General features: G+C 44.0%; 1 protein-coding gene across 3 annotated transcripts in view; it reads right to left on the reverse strand.

The window, feature by feature from the left end:
- STOX2 (storkhead box 2) overlaps positions 1 to 23,045 on the reverse strand; it is a 149,026-nt gene that overhangs the window by 56,954 nt on the left and 69,027 nt on the right. The window contains exon 1 of one of the 3 annotated variants that reach the window (XM_061371851.1): positions 18,603 to 19,492. The exons of 1 other annotated variant lie outside the window; for it this stretch is intronic. In XM_061371851.1, the coding sequence (XP_061227835.1) occupies positions 18,603 to 18,768 (166 nt within the window). In that variant the 5' untranslated portion in view covers positions 18,769 to 19,492. Of the gene's footprint in view, positions 1 to 18,602; positions 19,493 to 23,045 lie in introns of those variants that run through there. One more of the 3 variants, XM_061371869.1, reaches the window with a different exon arrangement.

The following is a 23,045-nucleotide window of genomic DNA, read 5'->3' on the forward strand; positions in this document are numbered from 1 at the left end:
TCAGAGTAACCTTAATTCTTAGTTTCTTTTTTCTTTTTCTTCTTTTTAATGAATGACTTAAGAATGGGAGAAAAGTAGCACCCCAGGTCATATTTAACACTGGAATTTATATTTCTAGGATGAAGATTCTTTGCCACCTGGTATATAAAGTTAGGTCAATGAATTCAAGATCATTTTATTTCAGTTGTCAGCTAGTGACTCTTGCCAAACAAACATGCATTTACGCCTAAATAGCTTTAAACTGTTACTTCAATATACCACTGTCATCTTGGAAGCCAAAATATCCCATTGCTCATATAAAAAATCAACACAATTACCTCTCCCTCCCAAACCCTAAGGCCCCACATCAACAAAACCAACTACACTTACTGCAAATGAAAAACACAGGCCATGCCAATAACCAGGGCACATTTGGGTTTGATCTTCTTGTTGCATCCTCACTGAGAAGTCACTCCAATTTGCACTAAGCTTTGTCTGAATGCACTGTACAGACGTTAGTAAAACATCCTGACCAGGTGTGAGGGAAGTACCACTACTTTTGGGCGCAAATAAATGTATCCATACGGAGACAACATCTCCACCTAGCAAAAAATAAATTAAAAACCACCACCTAGCAAAAAAAAAAATTAAAAAAATCATATTCTCTTGCCAATGAAAGTATTTCAATATTCACAGCAAGTAGCTTGAAAAGCAATTGCTTGCAGCCCAAAATCCAATAGGTCTTGATACTCTGTTTATGCTGACCAGTCAGAGCTTTGTTTTGATTCCCCTGTAAAAACAAACTTGGCCTTGCTTCTTGAAACCATCAAAGCCTTGCACTTCAAGCTCTGCCAGTGTGATACAGCAGCAGAAAGCAGAGTTGTGGGAAGGGACCTCTCCTGAAAGCAGGGTGCATTGGCTCAGGCAGAGTGCCCAGAAGAGGTGAGGGTGAGATAAAGCAAGAGGGTCTCAGGGTAAAGGTCTCATTGTTGCAGATGGACTGTCACCTGATAGACCTAGTGGTAGAACAGATGTGCCGGTAGCTCAGGATCAGTGGCTTAATCTTGTTTTTCTGGAATTCTCCTCACTTACTGACATTTTACAGGTCAAACTTCCTAAAAACATCATGGGAAGCTTTCTGAAAGTGGCTGGCAAAGTGCACAGGAAGAGGTAAAAGTTTTATGTTGTAAATAACTCAGAATAGAGCCATTCACTGTCAGGACACCAACATTCCTAAGATGATTCAAGGTGTTTTAGAGGACACCTTAAGAGATCAATGAAATACAAACGCAGTCTCTTTCTCTTGGTGACACAACCTTTGAAATACAACTTGTTTCCTTGGTGTGAGGAAGGTTTGTCAGTGGCGTTCTGAGAAAAAAAGGGCTATAAATCCTGCAGAAACAGAGCTTATAAATCCCTTGACACATCAGTACTTTTGCCTTCAGGACTCTTGAGCTATTTCTCCAGTCTCACTTGTCTGGCTGCTCCTCTCAGTACCACAGCTCAGTTCCTTCCAGGCAGATTCAACTCTCCATCATGAAAAAGAAGGTAAGCTATTTCTCTCAAGAGCCAGGGGCATGATCAATAATTCTTAAATGTCATACTGGACCCGAGGTGAGGTAAGGCTAGAAGGGTAGTAAAGAAATCCAAACATGGAATCTGGCAAAGTACTGCTAACCATGGCAGGCGGCATTGAGAAGCTACGAACCAGCACTTAAATATCATCTAGTTGCTGGGTTCCCTGTCTTTTTGGCTGCAAAGAAGTACCTGCCTCTTTGGCTTCGCTGGTCCCAATACAAAGTAAAATTTAGGAGTTCTAACACTGAATGTCCTACTTATTCCCAATCACAATCTGAGGAGTGAAAGGGAAGAGTGAGGAAAGTGAGAAGTAAGGGAAGGAGGGTAGGGAAGTTAACCTTTGATTAGTTGCAAAACACAGGAACTTCAGAAGTGTTAGATTTTATATCAAAAGGAAACCACTTAAAGGCATGTGCACTCACCATTAAAACCATAAAACCCCCTACACCTCCACTCGTCCTGTACTGCTGATGCTTTGAGAACCACCAGAGACCACATCCCACCTTTGACCTTCAAAGCCAGGCCACAGTATTTCAGAGGTTTGCTCTGCTGGTGAGCCACAGAGCACTTGCTGATGTCACATGAAGAGCTGGCTGGTCTTGTTTGATGAACTACACAAAGAAGAACTATAAATCAAATATTTATTTGTTCCCTAATGTTATTCCTCCATGTAAACTATAGCTGCAATCAAAATGGAGACATCGCTGCAAAGAGATGATATTGTCTTCCTTAATCATGAAAGTGAGGACAAGCAACATAGGATTCCAACTTCTGCAGTTCACACACCAAAAGCAAAAAACCTCTTCCATTTTAAACTCTATAGCAAACATGAACTTCTTATCTAAGCACAAGCTATAAGAGCAGGTTATGCCTTCTGCTTTTACCAGAACAAAACCAATACAAGGAACCGACACATACCAAGAAAGATATGAGCATAACGATGATTTCTAGATCTCCAAGACAAGCCATGCCTCGATACACTCTCACTGTTCCTCTGAGCTGGTTTCAGACAGCTTTCACAAGCATACAACACAGCAGGAGCCATGAGACATCCAACAAATTAGCTTACACTATCCTATCCGTTCACAATTGCTTGGTCAGACAGGCGTGTTGGCAGGTCATCAGCTCCTAGTGCAAGGGGTCTCCAAGTGTCACCACCCTGCCATGGCTGTGAAAGAAGTGACAAGGGGGAACACAGGGTTTACACTCATACAATAACATGAGTCCTTTCCAACCTTACCTATTTTATGATTCCATGATTCTATAAACGTTTCTATATAACAGATTTCCCAAGTGGCAAAGTCGAGATGCCATTGCTAAAGAGAACATTTAAATGCAACTCTGAACATCAGCTCTTTGCAATTAAACTCATTAGACTTTGGCCTTTTCCTTCTGACTACATGATTATTGTGTCTTCAAAGATAAAAGCAGTCAGGCCAAAAAAAATACCCAAAATGCTAACACACGAAACCCAGCTGCTTAGCATATTTCATTACCACACTGACTTCAAAAATACTGAGCAATTTAAACCTGCAAGCCACTTGGCTTTAGCTAGAGATAAGTGCCTGAGATAAGAGAGGTATAATTGTTCAGTGTAATACTGTAGCATGTTTTATATAAACATTTGCTAACACTGCACTTCACAGATTTCATTTCAGAGTTGTGAAATGCTGCTGAATGTTCCAACCTTATTTGTTGGCCCGTTCCTTTAATGTGTACACATCCAATGTTCCCCTTGACGCTGACTTAAACAAATTATCCTACTCCCAAAGTAGAATGGGGCACTTATGCTTTGCAACAGAGAGCATAGTCCACAGGTTTCTAGAGGTTACACAGCCTACTCCTCTCCACTGCTGAAGAGGCAAGGGGAATATCTTAAAAGACTTGATAGTGACAAGCTCTGAAATTAGGATTGTCAAAACACACCTTCTGCTCTCAGTAAAATGGTTTGGGTTTGACCGTATTTTTCTATAATGTAACTATTAAGTAAATTAAATACTCTGAATTTGGGGCCCCATATACTGCTAGGAGCCATGTCCATAGACCTTTTGGGGTGTCTGGAATGGAACGCATGGTGTGACACAGCTGTCTCTCTTAGCCCTGCAGTGCCAGTTCTTCCACGGTGTAACTATTGGACAGCAACAAGCAAATATGGCAGATGGCAAACAGTCTCAAAGCTCATATGTCCCCACAAGTTTTGGTAACCCATCCCAAGGTGTACTGAGGAAGGACATAAGCCAAAGCTCAGCCATACAAAGAGACATCAGAGCACCCACAAGAGAGAGAAGTTCTGTGAAAGAAACCAGTGGGAAAACACAGCTCACACAAACTTCCTGGCGCTTCACTTTAATAGCTGGTTGTGAATAACTACCGGGGAAAGCCCCGCAGCCTCTACTCTGAGACCTCTCCCTTTGAATACTTGAGTTTTCCACCTGCTTTTCCAAACTACTGGCAAAATCAAGGGAAAGGAGCGCCAGGTTGCACTGACACTAGGTGCAGCTTGGGATCACAGGAGGGAAAGGTAAACTCTATGATGTCACATCACAGCATGTTTCAGCAGGCATCACATCTTAACATGAAATCTGGCACCCCGCCCTGGTTCTAGGATTGTCTGCAAGTAATACTCAGCAATAACCGCTTTAGGCTCCAGTTCTTCCCCTTCCTTCACCTACATGCTTCTGACATAAATGCCCCAGGGGTTTCTCCTTTACTTCCACCTGGGCACCAAGAGCTCCAAGTCCCCTTTCAACCCTTGTGCATGCAAGGGATCACCAGCCTATGTGCACATGCAAAACCACACTGCAACCACCACTGTCACAGCAATAACACCATTAATTTCAATGATGGTGACACAAAGACACAGTCAATGTGAGCATGTATATCTCCCTTTAAATCAGACAATTAGGAATAAACCAACACCACTAACAAACAGAGGACTAAAGGGTACTGATTTTCATGCTTCGAATGATCCTTGGTCTTCCTTGCCCTTGAAATTTGGTTGCCTGGCTAGAGAAACTATCCTACTGTTGACAGCAATGGACTCAAAGGCCTTGCTTTTACTCTCGTGCTACAATAAACTAGCTATAAAGCATTTAAAAAAATCAATAGAACTGCACTGCTATACAGAGAAGAATCTGACACCATGGTCTATCAGGTCATTTACAATGATCCTACAATTAGAGAAGCCAAATTAAACACTTCACGTTTGACCTTTGGTGTTTCTTCTAGATTAGACGATACAGATTAAAAGCACATAGTTTTTTCAAGAATTCACAAAATAAAGGTTCTAGATTTTGAAAGGGACATTTGATACATTCTTACTGCACATTATAATTTAAAATGCTAATTTTTTAATACGTAATAGTAACTTCAGACTCTACAATCATCTACTTTGGAGTTACTCTGATTAAGCACACACTATACAGATTAGACATGGACTGCAGTGAACAAAAATCAATCTCCTGTGTGAATCTCAGTGCTGCAGCAGTGGTTAACAACACTTCTGCAGATGAAACAAGAAGTGACAAATTCAAAGATCACTAAGAATGAATTCTTTTTTTTACTTATAACTAAATTTCATCACTTTTCTGTAATTTTGATTGGTTTGCATCCCATGTTTCCTACTATTTGCATTATTTTTCCAATGTTTATATTTTAGTCTTTCTAGGAAACACATCTGCAACATCAATTACAATTACTAACAGCATGCATACCTAAATTAAACACCTGCGGATGTACACAAAGCATAAACAAAATACACACATGCTGCTACACAATATCGTTGAACCATAGAATGGTTTGGATCGAAGGGAACTTCAAGATCATCTACTTCCAATGCCGCTGCCATGGGCAGGGAGACCTTCCACTAGACCAGGTTGTTCAAAGCCAGTATTGTTTCCTCAAATGGAATACATTAAATGAATGTGTGCCAACACTGTATGAACAAGTAGAATAAAAACCTCTGCAGAAGGGCAGAGATTAAAGATACATCTAAAAATGAACATAAACGTAAGGTGAAATTACATATAGCCTATATATTATGCCACTGAGCACATGCATAAAGTCATTTTGCACACAAACAGCAGAAAGACGACTTTTATGAGCGTCACTGATCGCGCATACAGCATCCCTTGGGAGGGCTGGACAATGGAATTTTCCAGTCACTGGAAAAAACACCACATGGAGTCATCTCCACCCGCATTTACACAACACACCTGAAATCTACTTCAGAAAATGTATTTGTATGATGCTGATCTATGAATTAAAGGGGCTTAGGGACATAAGTTTGCTGGATGCTTTGGCAGCTCTGCAGAGATGATGGCAACCAGCAGCTATTCAGCTCCACACTCCACCACCGTTTTCAAAGGCAGCCTATTCGCTGAGCACATGGATAGACTCAGTGCAAGCACAGATGCAAATCAAGATACGTGGCTTTTGAAACCTGCACAGCCCAATTTACCAGCCTTCAGAGACGCTGAATGCTTTGCTCCTGCAAAAAACAGCACTTTCTCTGAGACACCCAACGTGTGACAAGCTCAGGAAGCCACGCTGGAAAGTTATGGCCTTTAGCTATTAGCTGCACAATTACCTCTCAACCGAGATTAATTCTGTGAGCCAACCAATGCCTTCAATATAAGGAAAGGGGATACCTTGGAGACATGAAAAGTCAGGATCCACTTCTGCAGTATTTTCTCAGGTCAACTGTGTCTTGAAACAGCAGTTCTTATTAATAAGCGTAAGACTTGGAAATGGCTAACATCTTGGCACCAGATCCTGCCTGCAATGTGAATTAGGAGTTGACATTTTTGGAATGTCAAGAGTTGATGTAACAAGAAACTCCTGCTTAATGCGAGCCTTTAATCTAGGCATGTGTCACCTTCAAGATGAGATGACTTATGATGCCCAGAATTCAGAGGGGAAGGAAAGGGAGGAACTAAGGGAATAAAACTAAGTGAAAGAAGGAATAAGTGGAATTACACAAATAACTAACAAATGCTTCTTTCATGACTTCAGAAAAGAATGTGATGATGTGAAAACTATTAATATCCCAGTTACAGGAAACTGGAATTTGTGTGTGTTGTATTTGGAGAGAGGGAACTGATGTTGCCTCTTGACCTAACAGCTGATCTGCTGCTCTTCCACCACCAAAAATACCAAGAGCCTCAAAATCTCCTTCACATGTGAGCGTACTCATCATTAGTGAGAAATGCCGCAGGACAGGAAAGGACTGAGACCTAATGCAAGTTTGTACTGACAATGCACGTAACTCGGGGCTGCCATAGGGCAGCTCCTTGTATACAAGGTGAGCAGTTGTCACTCCCCTAATATTCTCTGGTACCACAATGTACCTGCAAGGGAAAACTCTTGAGGACTGCTAAACAAACTGTCTTGTCTGTGGGGAAGCATACCAGGGGAAGCACTACGCGCATTTGCTCTCCTTTCCCACTTCCCTGAGCACAAGGTTTGGGTCATAGATGGCCACAGCAGAGTGGCCAAGATGGACCTGGGTCTTAACTGACCTGGCCACTCTTAGGTGCTCACTAAATTTTCCACACTCTTCCCATCTCTTGCTGGAAGATATCAACCAAAACTGTCACCGCATGGCAGTGTATAGCTGAGAAGGTCCCCCATAACAAAACACCCTCGCAGCATTATGCACAGCAACCATACACATGCATCCATTTAGGAGCACAAAACACAGGTCGAATGCTCTGATCTGAAAAGCTGGGTTTGAAGCTAATTTGTTACCAGAGATAACATGACACTTCCCGAGGGCAGCTGTTCTGCCACACCTAATGTTGACAGAGCTTGGTTTGACACCAAGCCACAAGTAAAATCCAACACCAACATCATTTTGTGTGCTTTCTCATGGCTTGAAATACACCATCCTATTCACCTGCCCCATTAACTGGCGGATGAATTACAATGACACAGGCACCCTTAACTTTTTTAACTTACCTTTTCATGATTTAACTCCAAACGCAAGCTACAGTGAAACACTTCATTTTCCTTTTGTACATTTCTTGTAGATGTAGATTACCTTTTTCTTACAGAAAAGGGTAATACTGTTAAGATAAAAGGGGTAATGATGAAAAGCTGAGCGCACTGTTGGAACAATCAGCACTGGGATGAAAACTGAATGACATTATCATCTGGTAGGCACAAAAGTGTTGTATCAATTACTCGCTTTTGAAATGAGCTCAGAGACATGCAAGTGAACGAGCGATGGTCCTGATTTAAATCCAGTGAGTTACATGACTTAAACTGAAAGCTAAGGGAAGCTGGGAAAGCATATTTCTTGTGGCCAGAACATAAGAACACAAGCCTGCTCTGGCAGAACAGCAGCTCTGCCCACAACTCCTCTTCTTGTTCACTGCCATGACATCCACCCTTGTTTCTGGTAAGCCTGCCCCAGTTTCTCTAGCTGTCCAGTCTATGGCCCTTATTCAAAGGCAGACTTCAATTAAAAGGGAGCATTACTCAGCAGTTACAGCTATGCCCTCCTCAGCCTTTCCAATTCTCTGAGGCCAAGAATACGTGCAAGAGAGACAGGTACGTGCATCATTCAGAGGATGCAGCACTGCTGGGATTTAAGTTTTCCACCCTGAACAGTCAACCAAAGATTTGTGCACTGTTCCCAGTAAAGGACAGAATCAGACCCTCATGGACTTAACGTGCATTCCCATATATAATCACTAGCACACACGCAGAGCACAGGTTTGCCACATATAAAGTTTAATAAACTGACATGAACTATGCTTTATTGTGCTGCACAGGGCAATATGGCAGACCATGTATCTGATGGAAAGTTATGGCACATGGCTGTACAACAAACAATACCTTACATAGCTACTCTCGTGAAAAGAAGTAGTTAAGAATGTGGGGTTTAAAATAAGGTTTCCAAAAGATGCCTTAATTTTACACCCATGGTTACTGAAGGCTACCTCTGCAACTAAAGTAATTATACAGACTGAACCCAAGACTGACTGAAAGGAAAATGTCTTGTGATTGTAGAGAGGAATAAAAGTAACATCTGCAAACTATTTCACTTAAGAGATGGCCACATCTCCAGAGAAACCCTAAACAGTTGTTCAGAAACTGAGACTTCACTAGAACTGACTGGAAAAAAAAAAACAACAATCACAAAAAAAACCCCAAAGCCTCAGAAAACCAGTTTTAGCTTCTGTGTTCTGTAAAAATACTGCAACCAGATCCATTCGCATGCAGACATCCCATGCAAATACGATTTCAGGATTTCACTCCTGAAATTCAATGCTCATGGAAGGACACTTGTCCCACACAGAAGCCCAAATGATGCTCACTGAGATCTGGTCTCACAGTACCTCCACACAATGATACTACTGACTAAATGTATACATATATACAATCCCCATAATTTCGCTAAGATTCTTCATTACTTCCATCAGAAACCAATATAGCATGTAATACAGTAAAACATTTGTATCTAAGGAGCAAGAAAGTAACTACATCCATCCACAATGAAAGCAGAGACTAAAGACCTACAATATATAAGTTCCTGAACACTCCCCAAAGATGGATTTCCTTTCTTGCTGATTTTGGACTGGACTAGCAAAAAGGGAGGGACTCCATGTGTGGACAGGCAGCAGCAAGCCATGCTGTTCCCACTGTGATCTCATCTCTCTGCCAGTAAACCTGCCCTTAAGTTAACCACCAGAGGCTGAGGGACCACTTGGGTCTTGGGTAAACTTTCCATGGCCAGTGTATCTGCTCTCCCTCTCTCAAAAGAGATGTGCTGCAGACGTGCCCAAGTTACATGTGGGGGCTGCAGCCATTTCAAACTTAACGTTAAAGCCAACAAATGTTTTCCTCTGAGGCTTCTGTTCCCTCCGCTCACCCAGCCACGCAGCATTTACACCTAAAAGCACATAAATCTTAAGAAAACCTTGTAAAAAAATACTTCCATTTCACCCTGTTTAGAAAAATATTTAGTTTAAGGCTTAAGCGTAGTAAAACAAGGCCACTGTATAACCCAGGAATGTAAATCCCCAGGAGAGCAAGATGTAGAGCATCCTATGAAGAATGGTACTTTGCTCTAAAATGCTATGGAAATTTAGGAGGCAAAGTTAAGTACCACAATGAAACTGAGTACATCATCTTTACTGGCTTGTAAGATAAATGATCCAATTCATGACATTTAAAACGTTATCGCATACAGTCAGAAGTTCATCTTCTGAACCTAGGTCTCAGGTCATCAACAGGAAATTCATAGGAAATTATGGAGGAAATTAAAAGAACACAAATGGGAAAGAAAATCAGTTTATATAATCTAGGTTCTCCCAGCACAGCTTCCTGTGTTATGATGAACTCAGCTTCCATAGTGAACTCTGCCTTTTCCAGGCCACACTAAGCAAGTGTTTCTGAACTGTCTATTATGCTCTTCAGGCCTCAAAATCTTACAGTCAAATTCATTATAGAAGGGCCATTCATTTTTTTTTCCCTTAAACAATACATCTGGGAAAGAAGATTGTAGTTAGGAAAGGTGTTTTGAGATAACTAAATGCAGACTTCTACTTGCTATCGGCACTTCAGGAACAGCTGTGCAAGATGGACATGCATACCATGCTGAGGACAGGACCCAAACTCCAGAGGAGATTCTCCTATTGCTTTAAGTTCCAGCATCCTGTATTCTCCACCATGTCTGAGAAGATGACAATCAGCATCCAGGAGTCTGTTCTATTCTAAGACATACTTTTCAAAATACCCCCCTGGTCAATAAGGCATAAGAAGGAGAACAGGGTACAGTTTATCTAGGCTACCTGGACAAGTTTTGTAAAGTAAAACTGCTAAACAGAAGTGGTTACTGCTTAATCACTTCAGCTGAAAGCACAAGGACGCTATGTACTGCCTAGCCACCAACACCTCTAATGGATCACAGAGAAACAAAAGTTAGGAATAACTTTACAAGACACAAACAAGACACAAAGCAAAGACTTGCAAGATGCCTCTTCCCACTACTTAGATTAAATGAAAAACTTAGTATATACAATCAACTGCTCATCATTCTTTTTCACAATACCCAAAATCCATCTGCAATACACAGGCCATCCTAGGTTCAACAATCAGGTCCACATAAAAGTCCACAAATTAAAAGCGGTTCCTCAAATAAATGGTTTGTTATTCCTGTTTTGTCTTCTGTTTCATACCCTGTCAGATCCAATAAAACAACTGAGAGCTGTTTTTCCAACACCGCAACTCGAAATTTCTAATAAACTGTACATTGGGTGGCATGGTTTAGTGTGAGGTGTCCCTGCCCATGGCAGGGGGTTGGAACTAGATGATCTTAAGGTCCTTTCCAACCCAAACTATTCTAGGACTCTATGGCTATCTCCTGCAGTTAGTATTTCCCACTGAAGTAACAACATCCACTCCTATAAAATTATGTAAGAATTACAGCAATCACATCATCAACAACTGGATGAAAAAAAGAACTATCTTTGGGTTGTGAGGAAGCTGGCTGATAAGGATGAAGTGATAACACTACTGAATAACCATCATTTCATACCATTTACTGCTGGTATTATAAACAGGCCTCATTTTCCAGCTTCATGCAGGAAGGAGGGATGCAAAATTCTTATGACCACCATGGCATCCCAAGGTTGATCTTAACGCAGGACTTCACTCACAGACTGCTCTGTTCACACTGAATACACCTAATTTTGGATGCACATTCTTACCCACCGTTACCAATTCATGGCCTGGGTTGAGGTACGACCTTTTTTTGTGACTGGCAATATTACAGTACAAAATAAAGGAGACAGTTCTACTGAACAGGTAACAACCTAAGTGTAGAAAACTGCAGAAACAGTTAAAGTGCCCAGGAAAACAATGATGACCAGTGACACTACTGGGAACACCTCCCTTACCTCCTGAATTCCAAACCAAATTACTTTAATTTCTCTTTGGAGGAAGGAAATGGGAAAACATGCTATCCTTTTTATAGTGAATTCAAGCCTGTTGAAAATCAAGTTTTCTTGTTTCGGTTACCTTTTGCAAACTTTTTACCCCTCTTCTCCACAGCCTATTTGAGCAAGATAATTCCAGCACCTGTATGTCATCCAAGAGTGAGATACACAACAGCATCAGCAGAGCAGCCAACTCAATAAACACACCGAAAAAAGCAAGCCAGTAGCTATAAACAACTTTCATACCCCCCTCATAGCTAGAGGCAGTCACTTGGGAGCAACAAATGCTGAACTGGAAGAGTTCATAGCTTCAATATTCAAGCTTTTTCCCTAGGACAGCTCAGGTTACCACTGGCCTTGACAGCAAAAGTTACTGCAAGGCCAGGTAGAGAAAAACACAGTTTCCTGAGACTTTTAGAGAAGCTTTTAATCCTCATTTCTGCTGTCCACCCTCATATTTAATCCACCTAGAAAACAAGACCTGTAACTGGTGGTGTTCTCGTTAAGTTCAGGCATTCTGGTCAATGGTTCAATGGTCACTACTCCTTTTCCTCTTTCTAGGGAAAATGAAACCAAATGGTTAGGCAGAATTGCATGAAGCATTCACTGGATACCTCTTACAAAGGGCAACCCATATTGCCAGGCTCAGATTTACATCTACTCCACCAAAAAACATCAAATATCCAGTTTTGATAATTTAATGGTAGCGTTACCATTTCAAAGAATGTAACGTATTATGATTTTCAAGCAAAAAAAACCAAACAAAAAACCAGCCTAAAAACCCAACACCCAAACATAATCAGTATTTTATTATTCAGCAATTTTTGTAGACATGCTAAATTAGCTGACAGTTTTGGTCACGGCTGTGATACTGTTCGGCCTCTTCCAAGCAGGTAAAAGCACGCTCAGGAGGAGCCAAGAGTAATCGTATCTGAAATATTTTTTCAGCACTGCTTTACTTGAATCATGGCCCAGAGCTTAGGCAACAGAATGCTGATTCAGTTTTAATGCTGTTCACAGAGATTTCCTACAACATGCTATGGGTTATGAAGTACAGTCATGCTCAAGAAGCCCCCCAAAACACTCAAGAGAAACCCCCAATCTTTGGAGGATTTCTACAATATGCTTAGCAAAATACCATCTTTTAAGGCTTCACACCTGGTTGTTGCTCTACCCCTTTAAACTGTGCAAAGAATGTTGTGAAGATGGTAGCTCATTCTGGGATGAACTCTCCTGCATACAAATGAAGGCCTATTGTCATTCACAACAGAGCAGGTCACTAGGCTAACCCAAGGTGATCTGCAAAATCCTCACATTTCAGCCTCCTCCAACAAGTAATGCATTTTGCAAAGATGTGGCTGCCATTCAATTCCATAATGGCGAGATACTCAACACCCTCCAGGTTTATCAAATGTTGCCAACAAAGGCAGAGTGTAACTTCTACACCTGTGAAATAATGGGAGCTATCTGTGACGAATCAGTAGTGCTTGTTCTGAACCCTTGTCTGTCCTTGAAAAAGGAGCTTCCTGTATCTTCAGTAGGCTATCATGGTGCCTAGTGTGCACATAAGAAATGACTGCAATCACAGGACTATGGGTAAACACACCCAGAAATACATTCAGGTTCAGACTGACGTCTCTGCACAAACACCAATGGGATCATACCCTTTGGTGACCTGATCCTGAAGCACCTCTGTGCACCCCAACCTGGCCAAAGGTCCAAGTAAACCAGCAGAGAGAACACTGGGACTCTGAATGGAAGCAGTGACAGAGGCTGAAACTTAGCCCTTCAGGGATGAGTGCTTTGAACTGAGTTAGAAATGTGAACAGGCCTAGGTAAGACAGGCACACACACAGACTCTGTTTCTTTCTTGTATTAATTCCTCTTTGACTTTACTTCTAATGCCATAGACAAAAAACTCTGGATCCCCTTGCTCACAGGTCACAGCAGCCAGGAAGCAAGCAGATACTCAAATGCAGTCTGATCAGCACAGTGCACAAGCAGTACACAGGACAGAGTCCACAGCTTGGTCTAAAAGTGAAGTCATATGCAGAATATTGTGAAGTCATATGCAGAATGTTGTGAAGTCATATGCAGAAAAATCTTGGTATCTGGTGTGAAAAGACCAGGCACAGAAACAGTGGCGTTATACACAGGCATGGGCATAGCACTGCATATGAGTTAACACTGGGCAGTCATCCGCAGGAATAAAAAACCAGGGTTCTAAAGCAGGAGAAGAAAGAAGATTGTCTTTTTGATTATTTAGGCAAGAACCAGAGGTGGGACCGAAATGAGGTGGGAAGTGATCAAAAATGACTGGTCCATGAACACACTTACACCCTCTCCCCAGATCAGGATGCAGTGAAAATTCCTACTGCTCTGTCAAGGTGAGAGGATAGTGCAGAAGACAAAAGGGACCAATCCCAAAAGAGAGTGGAAAGCACAGCAAGTCCAGAAGCAACTTTCCAAGCAATAGAGCAAGTATAGCCCCTGAAGTAGGACAGCAGAGTGACCCACTTGGAGTTCACCAGGTCAGCACAGGCCGAGTCAAAGGATATGGAGCAGGGGCCCAGACACAAAGCCACTGCTAGCCACTGACACCTGTGTTCACTGTCCTGTTAATGGGTCCTGTCTAAGACAGCCTAAAATCACTCAGGATTCAGGGAGGCAAAGAGATCATGTTACTGTTAAGCAGATGAATTGGAAGGTGTTTCTTAATACCACACTGTGAGAAAATGAAGGTGATGCAATGCCGATTATTCCATTAAATATTAATTAGAATACAGCTACTTTCAAGCTAGAACATATTCCTTTAGATAACTGAATTAAGGGACAGGAGAACTGAACAAGCTTCAAGGCTTTGCGTGTATCTGTCCTTTCCCAATTACGCTGAACTGAGTTCTTCAGATCATGCATGATAATCTCAAAGTATTATTTTTTATTAGTTAAGAGGTTCAAGCTTAAAAAAATGAATTAAAAAAATACTTAAGACTCTCAAATTCTCAGACTTGCCCCAATGGCTCTCAAGATCTTTCTTACTGTTCAAGAAGGCTGAAGAGGCAAGCCTAGACCTTTCACAAACATCCCTGAAACAGAGAACAAGGGTATCTTTTCTGCACACAGATACCATCAGTTGGATAGCAGTGTTGCATACTTCTCTCCTTTCCCTTCCGTTTCCAACTTGGTAACCAAACTCCAGCTGCAGTAGGGCAACACTGACACTGAATTTTACCCTTCAACTTTGGCGCACTGAAACCTCTGCAAGGGGATTTCATAGCAAAGAGCACAAGCGATCACAAACTTTTCAGAGGGTAACCTTCAAATGTGCACACTCTGGACTTAGTTTTTACCACTGTAGAAAGGTCTTCAGACATCTGTTGAGTTGTGTGTGCTAGACTGCTACCCTACATCAGTCCACCTCAAACTGACACACTACCTCCAACACCAAGATCTTTAACTGAAGTAGCTCAAGGAAGGCTGCAGGAAGAAATATTTCTTTCCAGGGAGCTACTCAGTTCTGGCAACGTTTAATGGCTGGGTCGACCGCAGGGTGCAGCTCTTCTCCCGCTAACACAAAATCCAGGATTTGCCTTTGTTATTGCAGAGGGGAAAGAAGAGTGAAAGCAAGCAGCTCCCAACATTTCAGCAAGCTATATGCGTTATTTCATGTGACTGACTGGAGCCCTCCTCAGTTTCAGTGAGTTTTATCCCGCTTGGCAGTTCCATAAGATTTCTTTATTTTCCCTTGAATTAAGCAGCAATCTATCAAAACCTGCAAGTCCATTTCCCCCTTTTCGGGATCACGTATGAATTTTATTGGATTCAAACTTTTCAACATCTCTTTTCACTCAAGGTCAAAGCTCCACATTGTTGTAGTTTTCTTTTTCAGTGTTTTTTCTCCAAGTCAGTCCTCCAGTGGGAAATTAATATTCCGCATGAACAATGAACTCCTTGCATGCCCTTTGAACCTAGTGGTTGCTAGGAGGCCTGAAGAAACCCTGGAGTACAGCTGATTCAACAGCACTTATTGAGAGATTGCACAGCAGTAAAAATGTGTGATTTTATAAATTCCCTGCTTTTTCCATCTCCCTTCATCTGTGAAACAATCTTAAAATTTCAGATCAATGCATCTGCATCCATTTTCTATAATTATGGGCAGTTTGCTCCCCAAGTATCAAAACTGTGACTGCCTGCCAGCAATGCTGCTCTTAATCAAGCTAGTATCAAACTGGTCCTCACGCAGCTTTACTGAAAGGGCTGCTTGAAATCAGTTGGGCTTCACCACTCTAGCATGAGGTTTGCACTTCCATTATAAAGACAGTTCTGCTTAGAGACTGGATTTTTCCCCAGATAAAGCACCATGGCATTGACTGCAACACCGTTACTCAGTATTTCTCTGTACTGAAAGAAATACACATACAATTCTCCATGCCCCATTCAGACATGCTCAAATATTAACATTTCAAGCTTTCAGCATCTTACTGAAGGCCATTTGACTCTCTGCTTTTCTGTATTTCCCTACGCAGAGTAACTGAGGCAAAATCCCAAGGTTCCTTTCCCATCCTCCAACCGGTTTCCAAACAATGAAGCATCTAATTAAAAGAGAACCACAACAATGCTAATGGTGATGAGGTTAAATGGATGGATAAACAGAATGCAGCCCTCTGAAAAGCCCCTGTGTTTTGGGATGCCTTCCCCCCTGTAACATTCTGGGTGACAAAGAACTATTTGTATTCCTGATCCCCACAAGTTTTAGGCCAGAGGACTTCCTATAGATTTCCTGCAAGGAAGAGTTTCCTTCAAATAGCCAGAAGTTTTTAGGTACGGCAGCCATTCCTCCCAAAACTAATATTTGGAAAGGCATGGATAAGGATCCTTTAAAAATAAATGAATGTGGAAACTATCCATCAAGGGAGAACAACTGCACTTCCAGCCAAAAGCCTACCAAGTTGCTGTTAGGTTTAAAAACAAAACAAAAAAACCCAAACAAACATTTGCTAGTATTAATTTTCAATGTGTTCGCCCTCCAACAACTCCAGCAAATTACTCCAACTGAACATGACATTTGTTCCTCTTCAGTTACTGCAACTGAAACCAACATGCTGTATATTCACAAACATGATATTCCAAGGGTCTGGAGAATACTTTAAATCATTAATAGCAGATTACAAACCTATGTTCCCCCCCTACACGAGCCTCCCGCACCCCCCCTTCCCCAGGACACAGGTATCTGCAAACAAATGGAGGGTGACACATCTGATTCTGCAGATCCCTGATGTTTGTCTGTCTGGTTGGATTGTACCAGTGTTGCCAAGATAAAGCTTTCTCAGAGCCAGGCTGCTTCCCTGAAGAATTAAAAGCAAGCAAAAAACCCCACACTGCTTAGCACAAAACACTCACGTGAGCTCCTTCTCTTTTCAGTACAGGCTTCCACACTGAGAGAGGCCTTAGAGCACCAACTTCAACAGACCTGACACAGCTTTATCTTACAGTGGGAATATCAGCACGCTCAAGCAGAACAACAGAAATCTTTGCAGTATGGGCAGATTTGGCTTTCCAGCTGCTTTCAGGTCCTGCAGCACCAAGGAAACAAAACCACCCCTCCACCACCACCATTCTCCTCTTCTTCAGCTGTTAAAGCATAAATTATCCTTGTCATTTCCTCTCAATATGTGGCTTCCCAGGAAAGGGAAAAATCAGAGCGGCTATTGCCAAAACAGCACAATATTCTTATACGGGCTGATCTTTCAATAAAATGCACATTATTTCCCTTGTGCTCAGGCTTTAAAGAAAGAACAGTCACGAGACATTTTTAAAACATGAGAAACCGATCCTGGCTAAACAGATATGTTTATTAGGGCCAGAGATAGCGAAGTGAGCATATAACTGACAACCACAATCTTTGGCTCAACCTTTGCAGCAAAAATGGAGAGTGGGGTACAGGGCACAGGGCTGGAAGCGTTTTCAGTAATGCAGAATAAATACCTTCATTTTCTCCCTCTCCCTCTTTTTGTCCTTTAAAGGAATCTGCCTACTCAAACTAAATTGAGCCTCAGAGGGAAAACATGATTTAGCCTTCACAATAAATTGGAATTTGCCATCGTAGTAATAAAACATATGTCCGATCATACAATAAGTAGGCGGCAGAATAACAAAGGATGTTTCCAGGATTTTCTGCCCCTGGCCCCCTCCCCATCAGCATTTTCCCAAGTCTTCTTTCAGGTGTTTATGAAATGTCTTAATTCCAAGGCCATTAAGATGCATTTCAGGATGCAGCAGCTTCCATTAACAGTACTGAGGCCTTCCAAAATTGCACCAGCAGTCCGTTGGAGGCCAAGCCTCTCCCCATTGCCTGCCTTCCCCTGCGCTGGTTTTTGTTTTGTTTGCGCTCTCCCTTTCCCATGCACAAACATGTTGGTGCAGTGTCCATTATTTCCCTACGGCCTTCCTTGAAAGCAACCAACAAATGAATGCATGCGCACGTGTGTGCTGCCCCACATACAGAGGTCTGGTCCCCTTCTGCACCTCAAATAATAAATGCAAATGTGTTTACAGTCATTTTCCCCAAAGCGTGCTTTGCCATTGCAGAAGCATGCAGCTGAAACCTGGAGAGCCTGCATGTAACAAGGCGACAGTGCCTGCAATCACAGGTGACCCTCTTCCTTTCCGAAATGGAACAACACGAAAGCCCCAATGAGTTAACTGGAGTTAACGGCATTTTAAAGGGCATGTGTGGGGCAGCAGTAAATACCCAGCACATGCTTTTCCGCACAAAAGGCGCAAAGGGCTCCATGCTCTGCGCACCCAGTCGTTTTCATCTGCCCCTCCACGACAGAGACGAGACGGTTTCTCTAACACAATTATTTCACTCGACTAATAGATTTTAAACACCATATTGCGAGGGCCCCGCTGTGAATCTTGCAGAGGTACAAAATGGTGGATGTTTGCTATTCTTTTTTTTTTTCTGCATTATTCATATCAACTTGGGCTCCCGGTGGCAGGCTCCCCTCCGTACCCACCAGCCAGCCTTCCCAGCCAGGCACACATCCCGCACCCGCCTCGCAATAAAGCTCCCTCGCGTACACAAATTATGTTACAAACCTGATGTCATGTAGCCCCGTGATGCCTGGGAAATGAAAGCTGGTGGGAAGTGTTTGTGCAGCCGGTAGTCCTTCTCGCTGCGGGACCTCATGCGGTCTGAGGCCCGGTCGGAGAAGTCGGAGCTAGGCCAGGCCCGCCGCAAGGTCGTACTCCGCGTCTTCTTCATGCTGAGGGTGCCGGAGCCTAATCCTCCCACCGCAGCATGGGTCAGGCCCCGCGGCTCGCCGGACGGGCGCTGCCCGGCATCAGATGCCTAGCGCGGGTACCGCCGGGGCACAACCTGCGCGCATCCCGCCGCTGCCTCTTCTAGCGCACCAGCCGCAGGTCCCTTCCTTTTTTTTTTTCTTTCTCCCCCTCGAATGATCCAATTTTACACACGTCCCACAATGCATTACACTTCATTTGCAATCGGTCCGGTTTACGGCTCCCAGATTTGCGTGGAGGAAAGGCACGTTATGTGGCTTCTCAGGCAAAAAAAGGGGAGGAGGGCCAGAGTGGGGGGGATGAGGACGAGGGATGTGCAGCGTGGGAGCCCGGGGGTCCCGAACAATGGCCCGATTCAGCCCGGCCGTGCTTAGCCAACTGTGAGCCGCGACACAAAAGGCCCAAACAAACGAGGAAAACCCCGCGGACGCCGGCTGCGACCCCGAACGCGGCGCGCCCGGCGCTGGGGAGGCGGCGGCGGCTCCCGGCGCGGCGGGAGGAGCAGCGGCAGGAGGAGGAGGGAGGGGAGGAGGCAGGGAGGAGGAGGTGCAGGGAGGGAGGACCCGCAGCCGCCTCTCCCCCACCGCGGGACCGGCGGAAGCAGCCGCGACCCCACCACCGTGGCCGCCGCCCCCCTCAGGCCCGCGGTGCTCGGGCGGTCCGCAGCGGCCCGCGGCCCCCGGCAGCGTCGCGCCTCGCCATGGCCAGCACGGACCCCGATCACTGCCTGCCTGTCCCCGGGGCTCGACCGCCGCCGGCTCCGCGCTAGGGGCGGCCGGCGCAGAGGACGCGGCCACCGTGGATGCGGCTGGCCGCCCCGCCCGCCTGCCTGCCGCCCTCCCTCCGCCCCTCCGCGCCGCGAACAGCTGCCGCTGGAGCGCCAGGCGCCGCGCAGCCGCCCGGGCTCATGCTAGTCCCAGTGCGGCCTTGCGAGTCCCGCCGGGCTCCGCGCTGCCCCGTGCGGCGCCGGCCGGGGCTGGGGCCGGCTCGCAGGCACCCGCTTACAAAGCCCCGTGCACCGCGGCGGGGGGACGGCCCCTTCCCGCCCGCTTCTGCTTCGCCTCCTTTCCGCCCGCCCGTCCTGCCTGGCAGTGGCTCTGGCCTGGCGGTGGCTCCGGCCTGGCCGTGCCGGGGGCAGGCGGTCGCCGGTCGCGGTGCGCAGCGCCGGGCACCCCGCACGACCGGGCTGCGGGCGCCGCCTTCGGCAGCCAATGGGGAGCGGGCAGCGGCGCGCACCGCCCCGAGCGGCGGGAAGCAGCGGAAGAGAGGGGCGGCTATGGCGGCGGGGCCTCGTCTGCGGGCATCCTTCCCGCCCGGCCCAGCCGGTGGATAGAGGGCAGGGAAGGGAGCCGGGAGAGATCTGTATCCCCGGAGCACCCCTGCGCGGAGCTGGCGGGGTTCACCCAGGCATCCTCCCTCAGCGGTGGTGCTTTTCTTCCTCAGAAGAGCCACCGCTTCCCCCGTGTTCCCCAGCGGGACCTGGTCAGTCACACCACCACATTATAAACACACTGCACCCACGGAGACAGCCAGGACACCCAGCTTCTCCGAATCACCATCACACCGGCAGGAAGGTGACTGCACATCCTCGTGCCGGCGCTGTGCACATCTGCACCCAAGGTGCCATATTGAACCGACCAGGCCATGAGGGAAAACGGGCGTTACAAACACTGTCTAACTGAAAATGGGCTCGTTACCAAAAACGAGTTCCAGTTAAGCAAAACCATGTGAAGGGTTTGATTAGTGCCTCGTCTGTGAGCTGGCTCTGAGCATACCTGACATCAGGTGGTGCCAGCATTACCAGAGGACACAACTGCAATGCTGGGATTTGAAGAAGTTGCTAATAAACTTACATGTTTGTAATTATTTAACTTGTCTGACAGCGGTTTGTGTCACGTTTCTAAGAGCATGGAAAATCAGAGGACTGTAATTTTGTCGGTAATTTTAACATTTTCAATAGTGGTGAACCAGTAAAAGTATGACTTCCTGGTGAATAAATTGAACATCAAAGCCAGCGGACTTTGAGCCATTACCCTTTTGCTTCTTTGCTGTGCAGCTTTGGGCTCATCGCTCCAGAACCCACCTCAGCCCGCCTAGCTGTACGGCTGTGGGCAGAACACACACTGGAGAATCATTCAGGGTTTTGTATGCAGCCAACCTTTTCACATGGGTAGAAACTGCATGAATGAAATCCAGCAAGAGCTTTGAAGATTAAATACTACAGTACAGGGTCCTTTCCCATTCACCCTCACCTCTTTCCAACTATGTGAAAAGCTACCAGGAATGACACATTTACATTGGTACTTTGTAAACTGGTAGCAACAGGAACAAGATGAGCCAAAAAAGAAAAAAGAAAAAGAAATGGCCTAGAGCTCTACTAATAAAACTGCATTTTCCATCATGTAACTTACTTATCTAGCAATTTACTCATCAGCCAACGCAAAGCTTATAATAGAGCGTGTTTTCATCCTCAGACCAGAAAAACAGTAAGAATGTCTAGAATCATTCAACTTTTCTCATAAAAGGCTGAGGTTAGGACAGATTGGTTACCACTACCCAGCTAAGTCAAACTTAAAATCCTACATGTTTTACTAGAAGTAAAAGCAAATTAAATTCTAGCCAGGAGCGTAAATTCTATGTCTCAAAGTCGAATGGATGATGGCTGTCAGGAACTAGTTGAAAATAGGTGGCCAGCTAACTTCAACCTATGGCTGAACTAAACTCAGCCTTTGCTCCTAATCTACACGGCCCTAGATATCGATCTGTTCCATTAAAAAAACACGTGAGACAAATAGGAGCAAGCAACGAGGAGGAAAAATGAGGCCTAGAAGTAGAAAGACAGAACAAAGCAGAGGGGGACACAAAACAAGACCAGTGATCATTACACTGGCTTTCTGCATGATTATTCCCAACTAGAAATACGTGAGTATAGTCTCAGAGTTATTCTGACAAGTATCAAATAAAAAAGCAGGGGATAGCTTTGCAGCTATCAGATAAAGCACACATATCCCAATTCTTCTTGAGCAATTTACTGTGCACTAATGAACCAGTGGCAGTGCACATTAGTCCTTCAAATAGTTTTAATCAATTTCATTTGTACACTTGCAGGAGTTGTCATGGAAGTAATATAGTACATATAATTAACACATGATACCCTCTACTTCCTGATTGTAGGATCAGGCTGGTTCATAGGTTTTGGCACACATAACAGGATGAATTTTCATTGTAAGATAATTTTAAGGGAAAATATGTTGTTCCTGCAACTATGAAAAGTTATTTTCATGTTAATATGGCGGGAGCAGGGAATGAGAGGAATAAGCAATCCACCTAGCAAGGTAACCTCTCCTTCCCAAACGTGGGGAGGTTTGTTTAAAAGCCATTTTGGAGGCCTCCTTTCAGTACTGAGACCTGCAGTCAGCTAAAACTCCTATTCAGTCTTCTCACAGTTATCTTAATCGATTTCAGCTTAAAGCTTTCTGACACGGTATCTGAAAGAGTTCTTGTCTTTGAAGAGAGGAATTCAGAGCAAGTTTCCTCCTGCTCTTGCATTGTTTGAAGTCAAGTGTTGTTACTGGGATGAATCAAATATATAATTAAAGACCAAATTTAAGTTTTGGCTGTTTTCTTTGGAAAATTGCTAGAACTGTGTAATTGATTTTTTGCTTCGGTGGCCAAACTGAAATAAAATCATTAGCTAAACTTTGAGTGCTTAAAAGCAACCCACAACATTTTGTTCTTTAACTTTTTTTTTCCCCAATAAAAGACAATAAATGTCTGGAATCATACAGCTTTTCAGAGCAGAGTAGAGGAAGGAAAGTTCCCAGCTTCAAACGGGTGTTGTGCTTGGTGAGCAGTAGTACATTTTGAAATACTAAAAATAGGCTGTTGAATCCGACAGTCCCAACAGGAGCAGGGAGAACTCATTTTCTTTGGCTAAAATCATTGGGAAATGTTAATTTAATTTACAAATATTTTTGCCTATCTATTACACATTGGGAAAGTTTTGCCTAATTGTAAAATGAAGAATGGAAATAGTCTGAGGGAGTTTGTTGTATAAGGAAAAATACTCCTTCCAAGCAGGAACTGAGCTGATGGGCATCTGATCACTTGCTGTCAATGGCGAAGAGGGAAAGGAGATCATTTCAAAGGTTGATGCATTGATTCAGAAGCTTTTTGTTGAGAATCAGAATGAGACAAAACATTTATTTTTATAATTTTATCATTTAAAGTCCAACAGGT

This window comes from Neopsephotus bourkii, unplaced genomic scaffold (assembly GCF_033783945.1).
Source record: "Neopsephotus bourkii isolate Nb327-2 ecotype Australia unplaced genomic scaffold, CSIRO-AGI_Nbou_v1 NB_168, whole genome shotgun sequence".
NCBI classification, from domain to species: Eukaryota; Metazoa; Chordata; class Aves; order Psittaciformes; family Psittacidae; genus Neopsephotus; species Neopsephotus bourkii.